The 12,635-nt window shown below is 42.0% G+C and overlaps 1 protein-coding gene across 1 annotated transcript in view; it reads right to left on the bottom strand.

Moving 5' to 3' along the window:
- SNTB1 (syntrophin beta 1) overlaps positions 1-12,635 on the bottom strand; it is a 110,320-nt gene that overhangs the window by 34,719 nt on the left and 62,966 nt on the right. Inside the window, exon 3 of the mRNA XM_032132390.1 lies at positions 5,028-5,235. Within this exon, the coding sequence (XP_031988281.1) occupies positions 5,028-5,235 (208 nt within the window). The remainder of the gene's footprint in view (positions 1-5,027; positions 5,236-12,635) is intronic.

Consider the following 12,635-nt stretch of genomic DNA (forward strand, 5'->3'; position numbering starts at 1 on the left):
ATCTCCATTTCTTTGAAAACTCATTTCTCTGTGATGAGAATAAGAACATGGCTCTGTTGCTGTCTACTTATTTTGCTAGCCTGTGAACATGCTTCCTAAGGAAATGGCAAGCATTTCATACTGGGGAAAAAAAATAACCTCAAATACACACTCATGTCATTTGCCTAAATCTTGTTTGGACAGCTTGCACATCTCACAATTTTCCTGTTATCACTAGCTCCTCTGAATTAGAGTGAGAGCAGGGAGATAAATGTAATACTGCAATATACAGCTCGATACTGAAGATCACTCTGCTGCGACATGCCTTGCACTTCAGCACTAATACAATGATATGGTTATCTAAGGTTTGAGGAGACTGAACAGCCTGGAATATATTAACACACTTTTCATTTCAGAGATAGTGTCAGGAGCTGAAAAACAACTGGTTCACCATGCTGCTTTGCTTATTTCCCCTCAGGTCTTTTCTTCCCTCTGAAACCCACACCAGATTTGTGGGAGCAGCAACACCCTCGCCCTGGACAGGCAGAGCAACATGAACAGGAACCAAGTGCTGGGGTAAGATCTAGTGAGAAAAGCCTGTAAGGTCCCTTTTTCTGCAGCTTTAAAAATTAACATTCTAAAAGACAACTTGCTGCAATTCCTATTTTTAAGTTTCTCAAAGGAGCTTTGAGATAATTTTAAGAAGTCCACTGCCTGTAAGACATTTGACATCTGGAAAGGAGAACAGTCCCTGGCTGCAGAAATGCTTTTTCTTTCTTCCAAGCCCGCATGAAAAGTGTCACTGGCACAGCGAGGACAGAGAGATGCACAGCTCAGGGTTTCATTTAGTTTTGGGTTTTTTTTTTTTCTTAACTGACCCAGCTTGACGCTGGCGCCTGGCTACAGTTTCAGCTGCCCCTGAAGCCAGTCATACTTTTGTGTGGCTGGCTGACTGCTGAATTGGCAAAAGCTACCTTTGCAAAACCCCTTTTGCCAGAACACCTTTTTGTGTTTGCATTAAAGAACAAAAAATTTTGATAAAGCTTTTGCCAATGATATTTTGGTCTATGGGAGCAGACGTTACAGAGTGATAAAATAAACCACCATTTCCTCAGTGTTTTAGCTCTTCAGTTCAAGAGCAGAACTTGCTCCTCACAAAGGAACCCAGTGGTAGATGGGTAACTGTAAGGAGAAGAGCAGCGATGCCCGTTTCAGCTCCTCTGTAAGTCATGAGATGTGCAGAAGCATTAAAAATGGGGGGCGGGGGGGGGGGGAAGCTAGAGAGGACATTTCTACAAGGATTGAAAGCATTCCTGGAAGGAACAGAAACAGAAACAATACACACTTGGAAAAATTCCTCAATTTAGATGACATTACTAATTCTTTTCTTTTATTTGGTTGCTAAAAGTATCTTTACAGGGAGCATTATAAAAAGACAAAACCTAGAAGGATTAAAACACACATGTAACTATTCCCTTATGCTTTGCACAACTGTTAAATGCACAGGTCTTGCTGAAGTGAAAAGACAAATACAGGAAACACAAAGTGATGAGTGCACACACTTCATTACAAACCAGTACTTGGTATTTCTCTTAGTTACAGAGAAGTTTTAGGACGCTGGTGACTAATACAACTCCTTAATCCTTGCTCAGCTTTAGAAACCTTCCTCATAAGGCCAAGGTCAGGACAAGGCTACTTCCTTAATAAAAGAGGGAATATGGCATCTCTAATGATTGCTTCTGGCTGTTTTCCTCCTTGCCTATAAGCAGGCCACAGTGAACATTTGCTTTCTTAAAGTGATGCAGAGCTCTCTATTTACCGTCAGACAGACCCTCAATGCCCACCAAGAACCTGAAGGTGGACTTGCAAGATGGAAGTTTCAGGTTGAAGACCACAAGTTTAGTGCTTTCTTCACAGGGAAGTTCAGTTAAGGTGGTAGAATCCTGTTAGCATGCAATGGCTTAGTATCTTAGATAACCTATTATTTATTTTAATGTTACCCACCTGAGGGAGGCTCCCCTAATGAATCTATTTTTGTAGTATCATGAAGGTTGAAGTTTAGAGCTAAGTTTAGAGCAGAGTCATATAAAAAATATCAAACCAGGAAACAGCTTAATTGAAGCAGAGAGTAATCACAGCAAATTACAGTGAAATTTCTATGGGATTACATTTTGCATTCCCCAAACAAGCAGAGGAATTCAGCTCACAGTCTTTCCATTTTGCTGAGAATTCACTTTAAGGATATGCTATGTGAGTAATATAATATGATGCCATAAAAGCTGTCTAAGATGTTTAATGGTTAATGCACCATTAAACCATGGTGGGAAGCCCATGCTGGAGGGATGGGAAGCCCATGCTGGAGCTGGCTCCAGGCTGGACTGGTGGTCCTGTGGAGAGAGGTGCCCACCCTGGAGCAGGTTTGCTGGCAGGACCTGTGACGCTGCAGGGGATCTATGCTGCAGCAGTTTGTGAGGAACTGCTGCCATGGGAAGGACTCACATTGGACAAGTTAATGGAGGACTGGCTCCTGTGGGAGGGACCCCACCCTGGAGCATGGGAGGAGTGTGAGGAGTCCTCCCTTGAGGAGGAAGGAGCAGCAGGGACAAGGTGTGATGAACTGACCACAACCCCATTCCCATCCATTTGTGCCACAGGGAGGGGAGAAAGGTAGAGAAAAATCACAAGTAAGGGAAGAAGGCAGGGGAAAGGTTTTTTAAGATTTGGTTTTATTTTCTCATTACCCTACTCTGGTTTGTTTGGTAATAAATTCAATTAATTTTTCCCCAAGTTGAGTCTGTTTAGCCCACGATGGTAATTGGTGAATTATCTTTCCCTGCCCTAATCTCAACTAATATGCCTTTTGTTTAATTTTCTCTCCCCTGTCCAGCTGAAGAGGGGGAGTGATAGAGTGGCTTTGGTGGGCACCTGGCATCCAGGCAGGATCAAACAACCACACTGGTATTCACAGTGCACTTCCACAAATCACTGCAGAATTTAATTTCTTCCCACTAACAAACAGGTTTCGCACAAGGAGCGTCTGTGGTCAGCACCTCCCCCAGCTGCCTTGAGCACCTGCTCTGAAACAGTATAGAAACAGCTGACATATATACAGTATATGCAGGTTATCATTCTTTCATGCACGCTTTACTGCCCACAGCTCAGTAACAAAATAAAAGGAATTTCACATCACTTTTTGCCATATGTAGGGATTTTCTCTACTTTTCAGCCTGACTCCAACATGAGAGAAGGGTGGGAGCTTTTGACCTCAGTTACTACTGCACAGTTCTGGATGGTTTTTAGTGAAAAAAACCAAGTTGCCTTTTGAGTAACAATGTCACTGCAAATCTCTCATGTCTAATTCTTGGTAACAGCCACCATAAATACACTGGAACATGCACAGAGCCACAGCCTGACCCTAACAAAGGCAAAACAAGTTTCACCACTAAATTTAGACAGACCTCAAAATGGTCCATAATGAGTAACACAAAATAAGATTTCAGCCCATAGGGGGAAAAAGTCAAAAGAAAAAAAAAAAAAAAAGAGAAAGAGAGAAGCATGTGAATGGGATATTGTGTAGTAACTGTAAGAAGAGGAAATTCATAAACCAGAAGCCATGTTTCCACTTAAGATGATCTGTGAATATTATGCTTATGAGATCTATGTGATCTGCTACAGAGCAGTTACCCTTTCAGAGGAAAGGATTTTGCAACAGAAGAAGTCTCTTATGTTCAGCTTTTTATAAGTTTAGAGATATACAAAAAGGAAAACAAGATTAAAGATCCTGTGGCTGCATAGTTTAATACTGCTAAAATTTACTTACTAATGCTTTGATGTTTTAATCCCAAATTATTCCCCTAAACTTTTACATTTTCTACAGCAGCCAAAGAGTTGTGCTGTTGTCACCACTCTGTGAGCTTAGAGGGAGGGACAGAAAAATATACAAAATCTGCTGAAAGTCTTTGCAATCTTTGCATCACTGCAAGTGGTGTAGAGCGAACCACATTTTGCTAAAAACTAATGGTGTGCCTTCTTAAAGGACACTAGATAGAAATATGGCACCTGTGCCTGTGGCTTCCATATTTTCATCTACAAAATCCCAAAAAGAGATAAAACATACAGTATTTTTTTTCAGGGCAGTTACAGTCAGTTTTCCACATCTTTGCTGGATGCACAAGGTGAAAGGGCAGTGTGTACACAGTGGCCATTTTTCCACACACCCCAGCTGGAGGGGCAGAGATGCTCTGAACAGCTGCCCAGGCAGTAGATGGATGGGAATTATTTCTAGGCACAATTCTAACACTGCTAATGTAGCAAATCCACACTTACCAGTTGGTACAGCGCCTAAAATGAATTCTGAGACTACTGATTTAAAATCAGATAATCTAATACTGATACCACCCCTGTGTATTCATGGATCGTCTTTCCATGGGTCAACAGACCCCAAACTACTCTCAAACTGAACGCCAGGTTTTCTCTATGCATAAAACCTTTTAAGACTCAATCTTTGGAAGATGGGCAAGAGTTGCAATTGCAAGCTCAGCCTTACAGGATGCTCAGCTCAAATGCAGGGTTACAATTAAAGAACAAGCTACCAGCCCTTTATGGGAATTCCAGATCATGCCCAGCTCCAGATCGAGGTCAGGCACAGCAGAGTGGTGGCCCATGGACTAAGTACCTCCCTACCTGGGAGTAGGAAGGTGACAACTCATATACCTGATGGGAGTTGTAACAGCAGGTGAACCCAAGGGCTGGTGTCAGTTTTTATGACTCGTGTCCCATCCCTGAACTTGACACAAGACTTTTTGATCTCCCAGGAAAGTCTTTGTTAATTGGCATGCAGAAGAAAAGACTTACGGGGACGTTATAGTTTTCTGCTTGGTTTTTTAAAGCACAAAAATTGGCACATTAAGAAAAGAAAGGTCTTCAAGGAAAGTTAAATCAATCCCCAGAATCTCATTTAGTCTCTCTACTTCCAGACAAGGCTGAATTCAGGAACAGAGAATAAGAGATAGAGAACTTAGAAATGAAAATAAGAATGTTTTTGTTACCTTTTCTGCAAGCCAGCCTAGATGCCTAATCTCTCGACTTCCAGCAATCCCTGTTTTACCCAGCTGGTCTCTGACCTCTGCAATCACCCTGGGGATGAGCTCATTGACACTGGAGTGGATGGCATTGAACCAGGCCTGGGCTGTAGCTGAATCCTTACTCCTGAGCACCACGGTGTGCTTGGCATCAGGTGAATGAACTTCAATAATTCTAGAAAAATGGGGGAAAAACATTATGTTCATTCATATACTAATAGGCAGCTAAATTTATTACCTCGTTTAGTGAATGCAATGAGTTAAAAATTAGGATACTAATATTGAGACCTAGCACTAAAAACTTACCTTTACAACACCAGAATAGAGTAGGATCATCTTAACTGGGGACAGGTCTCTACTGGAATTATGATAACATCCCTGGGAAGGGGATTTGCCAGTGCTGATGTAATCCCACATACAGCGTGTCAATAGGAGTTTCAATTATAAAGGCAAGACGAAAATTCACTGACATGGACACCACCCAGAACTGCAAACTGCATGGAAGATGACTGTAGAGAAGCCAGGGATAAGCTGCTCCCTTCCTTAGCTGGGTATCATGGCTCAACCAGAGTTCTTCAGTGTGTTTATTTTACACATGCAGAGATAAATGAAAACCATCCTCATCCCAAACAGAGGAATTTTCCTAGGATTCTGTGGTTTCAGTGCATTAACCAGAGGCCTAGCACAACTGGCCTTCTCTAGAAGTTACCAGCATCCTCAATGCTCCATTTAGATCCTGCAAAGAGTAGCAACAAGAAAGTGCTAACAGCAACCATGTGATTGCTGCTGGCAGGCACCTTTTACAGATTTTCAAACTCCTGTGGAAAGAGATGAGTTTTGTTTCGAAGAAAACATTCCTACTAGACTATCCTGTGGGTTTCCACCGTGGTTTGAAAAGCACAACCGAACACAGTTTTCAGGAAAACAAATCCTGTTCATTGTGGTTATGGGACCTGTGCCAACACCTTTGCTAAAAACAGCAACAACAAAAGTGCTTTGACAGGCAGCTGCAGCTATTTCAGCTCTGTTCTCAGTGAAGTTATTAGTTATTAGCGGGGCTTTGTGTGCTCTTTATAGCTTTGTGGGCCATTTTACTTGAACATCTGTTAAATAACCCACAAAGTAATAGCCTGTTTTATCTTTATGTGGCAATTATAAAACAAAGCCCTGGTCATTGCCCATCACTCAACCCTGTATCACATTTGTGCTTTTTTATTATAAAAGTACAGTGACAGCCCCAAATGTTACCCTCACAAATTCGACCTGGGATCTGAGCCTAAGCATGTACTTCTGTCCTGTGTATGGCTGCCCAGTCTCTGGGACACACAATGACTCCTTTCTGCAGCAGAAAATTAATTAGTTCAGTGGAATTTATTCAAAACAGTACTATAATGCAAATATTTGTTGTGCAATTACAAAATCCTGCAATTTGGAGCTTAACTAACAATTAATAGGTTTTAATTATTTGGTTAAACCAGAGCAGAGTCCAGAACTGAGGGTGACTCGATCTGCACAGCTCTCTGGGGCTCAGAGAGGAAGGATCCCTGGTTTCATGTTTGTCCATTTTGGGAAAGGGAGATTTCCACGTAGACACTGTTCTAAATATAGAAAAGGTCATGATTTTCCAAACTCAGCAGCTGAACTGTTCAGGGTCTTAAATCACTGGATAGCTTAAAAAGTGGCTTGATTTTTCAGGAAGCACTAAGCCAACATAATAATGCATATTTCCTCAGTAAAGCTGCCGCAGCTCAGCACTGTCTGAAAATTAATGTTCTTATTTAGCCACTCCAGGATGCACCAAACATTCAATTTCAGGTACCAAAGCAAAATTCCTTGATACATGATGGCAGTCTTGTGAACTAGAAAACTATATTTATAGATAGGCATGTTCCAAATCACACTCTCATTTTTTCTGAACTGCTAGAAACAGCCATCTCCTCCTTCATGGTTATGATTTAGCTATTTGAGTCCACTGATCATTACGATCATGCACAGCCACCATACCCTGGTCTGTCTTCATCAGAAACTCTCCCACTGCTGAGTCCCACTGCAACTCTGGAGTTTGAGCATCTTCTTGTAGGCAGGCACCACCAAAACCAAACTAGACAGGCTTGGATTTTCAAAATACATTGTGGCAATCAGTGAAATGTTGCTTATTACTTACAGAACAGTTTTTGCCAGGAGATCTTACAGCATTTCAAAAATGAGGCCAGTGACAGCATCCTCATTTCACTACCAAAAAAGTGGAAAAGTGAAGAACCCAGACAAGGCAGGGAACAGGCCAGAAGCAGCAATCCAGATCTTCAGTCCTCTGTGTCCCATTTTAATACTTCTTTTAAAAACAGAATTTATTTGGACAACACAGCAGTATTGTGCTGCATTTGAAAAATGTTAACACACCATATAGAATGTGTAAAACAGTGCTCTTTACAAAGCCTGTGGTTTCTACATGGGAACTCCCACCTACAAGGTCACTGCACATCATGCAGTACACAAAGTGCTGAACACAGGCTCTAAATACTCAGAATAAAGTGCTGCTTTTTCAGTTGCAAAGGAGCAGCAGCAAACTAGTGTGATTTCTTTATAAGTTAGCGTCATAGCAGGTTTCAACTTAAAAATAAATTATTGAGAGCCGAAAGAGTTTCCAAATGGCAACTTGCTTATCTCCAATTTGTAAATTCTTCCTTCAAGCAGATTAACATACAAACAGGTATTTTAGTACTTATGCCTTCATCAAAGTGTATTTTCCTTGATGGTGACTATTTAAGTATTTGAACAAGAGTTCTATCCTCTAAAATAATGAACATATAGACAGTTCTTAAAAATTCTGTTTAAGGGGTTCTAAACCATGCATGTTCTTTCTAATATCTAGACACAGAAATGTGATATCAAAGTCTAAATTCTAGTATACATATGCATACACACGTACTGAGCCATGCTTGCAAAATACTCATCCCTCAGTGACTTCTAATGGAGCTAGTTTGGGAATGCTTGCCAGTCATCAAAGTTTGATGGTGATGCACTAACAATTGCAGAAAGTCTTCCTCGTTCCCTGAGCTGAGTAACAAGATGACTGGACAATACTACTACACTTCTCAAAAGTTAGTTCAAAACAGGAATCCATGTTACTTTGACAGCACTGAAAATGATTCTTTTTATCTGTGGCACTTGTCCACTCACAGAAATACATTTGCAAGCATCATTCCTTAGCTAGCTGCTATGTAGGCCGACTTTCATTTATACACCTTAAAGTCTAAATCCTCAACTGTCTGCACTCTGCTACTACTGGCTATTGCTGAAAGATCTGGACTAGAAAACCTTAGGAAACCGAGCTTGCAGATTTCCACCAAAAATCCAGGACTCCTGTCTCCACAGTTGTCATAGGTTAGCAAGCATAGTCCCGGAAGGGATGTCCTTGCCAAGGGGTGCTTACAGTTTCCTCTGGGACCTGATAGAACCTATCAGCTGGCCAGTTTGAATATGGACAATTCTCTAAGCCACTTAAAGTTGTGATCACCTCTGTGATCCACATTTAAGAATAGGCAAACTCCCCCTCCAAGCTCTCTCTCGTTTCCGGCGCTGGGACAGGTGGCTGCAGGCCCCGTGTGGGGGCCAGTGGGCCCGACCAGGCCCTGCTTGGGCCAGGCCGGGCCAGGCCATGGCCATCCTGGAGCCGATGGACCTGTTCCAGCCATGGAACCCCCCCCCCACTGCCTTGCCGTGGGCAGCTGGAGCGGCTCGGCTCTCCCCCCTCTCCACTGTGATAAGAAAAATTCAACATTCCAGCTGCAAAGCTACAAGGCCGAGGTGAGATTAACCCTTTTACTGCTGTGAAGAGCTGAAAACCTGAGGGAAGAGAGAGAGGAGATGCTTAAAGCTGAAATTCTGTTGTGAAGCTATGATATAGCAGAGTATCCTGTTGTAATTTCATGAAGATATGGGGGGTGGAGTGTTCAACTCGTAAGCAAAAGCACCTGCGCTGAGATAGGCAGATGCTGACGCAGCTGTAATTCAATGAGAAGTTTGGACAGGGAGAGGTGGACCAGATGAGGACTTTTGCTCCACACGGGAAAGGAGAAAACCTCAGTCCCTAGAGATGCTCCCAGAGATAGTCCTACAGATGAAGATGATGAAGACCCTTTGCTCTTAGGGAAGGAGAAGGGCCTCTGTTCTTGTTTCTGAACAGCTCAACCTTAAAATTGTACCCCAAAAAAACTTCAAGAGTGGACCCTCGAAAGCAATTGCGGGAAAAGCTGCAAGTTGGGGGAAGGGACTCACACGCAGGCAGAGAGACTCCTCTTCCTAAATGGACTGAACAATATTTGGAAGTGGGCGGCTGTCTCGTTGTGATAATGTTTTCATAGCACAAGCAAGAAGAGACTTCTCTTTCTAAATGGACTGAACAAGGTTATTATGGAAGTGGTAAACAGACTGAAGGGTTGTCTTTTTACATTGTCAGTGGGAGAAGGGAGGAAGGTGGGGGAAGGAGGAGAGTTCTGAAGGTGGTATAATTTTTTTTTCCTCTTTTAGGTCTGTTAATAAACTTCTTTATATTCTTTCAAGTTTGGTGCCTGCTTTGCATTTCTCCGAATTCTTATCTCACAGAAGATAAACAGTAATGAGTATTTTGGACCAAACCACTACAACAGTCAACTGGGATGGAGATACTAAAAGAAACTAAATCTTCTCAGAAAGCCATGGGCTCTGACTGCAATCAGATGCTGAAAGTGCTGCATCCCTATAAACTCTTTCCTTTTCTGCCTTTCAGCCCACGCTGCTTTGATTCACCAGTCCAATTGGATGATGCTTTCTGTATAGCAGCTGACTGATGGCATTTCCATACTTTCTGAAAAGCAAAAAAATACCAGTGACCTTAATAAACTCTAAGACTAAGACACTTAAATGTTTCCAGCAGTCCAGCCATTATAGTTTTGATTTGTTCCTTGGCTAAACTGACCACCTCTTAGTGACTTCTGTTTATCTGCAGTTCAGTGATGAAGTTCCTTTAATTCCCCACTGAATTGAAATATTTAGGGCAATGCCACAGCTGTGTTTATTCTCACACTCCACCACAGTTATGTAAATACTGCATATGGAGCTGTTTCTGATAAAGCCCATACCAACCCAAAGGAATTATATGTTAGCTCTAGATGACTGCCAAGATGCGCGGCATCCCTCCAGCTTGGCAATGCATATGAATGATATCACATTTTCTCAGAGATCATTTGGCAAACCTTACCATAAAAGAGTAATTTTCTCTCTCCTTCTCAAAGACCCTCAGTGAGCTGAGGAGTGTTTCCAGCATCCCCTTCTCCACCTGCAGAACACAGGGGTGACACAAAACCCAGCGCTTCCAAATGCTGTAACCTGGCACATAAGAGGAAAACGCCCTCCCTTGCTTCATCAGACTTTTTACTTTACAGAGGATCACAAGAAGTTGAAAGCAAATGTTTGGTAGACCCTACTCATTCCACATTTGATAAAGCTTCTTTCTGCAGGAGTGTTCATTATCTAAGAAGTACGTTTTATCAAAACTCTTCAAAGTACTTCTACCACCAGCATTGGCTCAGGACCAAATCAGGCACTGAGTTACAGTTCATGACTCTTCCTGGCTCAGATTATGTATTCAGTGACTGATAAAAGTGTGGAGTAAATCCCTTGAAGTTAATGATAAGCTGGAGCCAGAGTTATTCAAGTCCATCACACTACTTTGATTTTCCCTGGCACAGTGAGGAACAAAACAGTCTGTCACTGACTTTGCAAACTTAAAGATCAATCAAAGGCCAAACTGTTCACTCTATCTCCTCCATCACTCTCGACACAAGAAATCAAGGTAAGTAATTTTTTTTTTCTGAGAATACAAACATAGGAGCCTTTCCAGGAAAAGGGAGGATTTAGAAGAACATAATCTGATTTATATTTAAATAGTTTTAAGTTTTGTTATAAAATAAATTTAAAAAAACTGTTAAGGTTCTTTTGAATTCTACATGTAGCATCAGGAGATGAATCAGGAACAGAATACATGACAATTAAGCAATGGAAACTTTGGGCTTAGTCTGCAAGGAAAGTATTCCAGAGAGAGACTGTTAGGCTTGCAAGGAATTCCCCAGCATACTCTCTGAAGAAGCATCTTCATTTGATGAACCTAAATGGAGGTGAAAGCAATTTTACCAAGCAAGCGCTACTTGGTAATCAAGTGGAATTTTTCTCTGTGAAAGACTCTCGGTCCCCTTGCTGTCAGGAGGGTACTTGCTGCATTAACAGTTACTTGGTGACTTTCAGCATACAGGGCTAAAAACAATGTAGATACTTTCTTGGGAGCTGGACTAGACTCATGTCCAACCAGAGGGTTTATATATCACTAATGAGCTGTCACAGTTGATTTCATTTCTATTTGCCACCAGCTGGGCTTTAATAAAAGGGATATCAGTGGAGCTGTGCCACATGCAAGTAAAGAAAGGATTTGGTTCTGCAATGGACTTGCTCACACCACTGCCCGCAGATGCTGACCAATCTGCAGAGACATCACACACTGCCTTCTCCACCCAGAGAAACCACAAAAGTAATTGAATAGTTTTTAAATTTATATGAATATTAAGGAGAAGGACTCTTACCCCACCCACAGTGCCCAAAAGACCTCTCATCTTTTACTTTCTTGAATTTTTCTTTTATATTCTGGTTGTAATTGTACTGAATATTGGTAATCCAGGAATACAGAGTCCAGGCTTCTTCACAGCGGATTCAGCATAAGCGCTGTTTCAAGGAGCAGTTGGGGTCAGTTATTTGGGAAAAAAACCACCAACAGCATTATTTCATAGAGATGTCAGGAATTTGATTTAACTTTAGAAGATGCTGAAACTTTAGGAACAGAAGATGTGATTGGTATATTCAATACACTGACCACAGCTCCCTGAAGCAGCTGTTTTCCCTGAAGCAAAGCCACAGCCAAATTCAAAGCATCTTCTGCAGCAAAGCAAACCTTCTGCAGCTGGAGCTGCATCTGGGCTTGGCAAAGAGCGTATGACTGTAGCTGGTAATAGTAGTAAATGATCCCTTCAAATTGAGAAGAGAGTGGAGGGTCTCATGCCGCTGCATAAATAAGAGATCATGGGTTTGGAGATGAATTAGATGCCTTCTGAGAAGGAATGCCACTGCTGCTGTTAGGAAGTGCTGTAGTAGGACCCAGGAAAAAGAAGAGGATGTGATCCACAAGCATGGGTGAAAACTGATACGGAAACAGGAAAAATTAGTAGGGCTGCTGACAGATCAACTCTGTCTTGTGGATGAACTGTCATAGAAGAAAGTCTTGCTGGAATAGAGAAAAGGCAGGTACACCTTATCTAGCAGGGTATGTCTCAATGTCTCATTATTTTATATGCCTGCTTTTTGGCTCCCATGATCAAGAACCCCAGGGATCACTGCTTACCCAAGTGAAGCAAACCAGAAGCCAGACAACCATGACTACAAAGCCACGAATCCCCTCTGCATCAATTACTGGCCTCTGAGTGCTCTGGGGAGAGCCACCACCTGGGAGCCAGTCTCCCAGAGATACTGCCAGCTTCTTTGGGACAGTGT

This window comes from Corvus moneduloides, chromosome 1, assembly GCF_009650955.1.
Source record: "Corvus moneduloides isolate bCorMon1 chromosome 1, bCorMon1.pri, whole genome shotgun sequence".
Taxonomy (NCBI): Eukaryota; Metazoa; Chordata; class Aves; order Passeriformes; family Corvidae; genus Corvus; species Corvus moneduloides.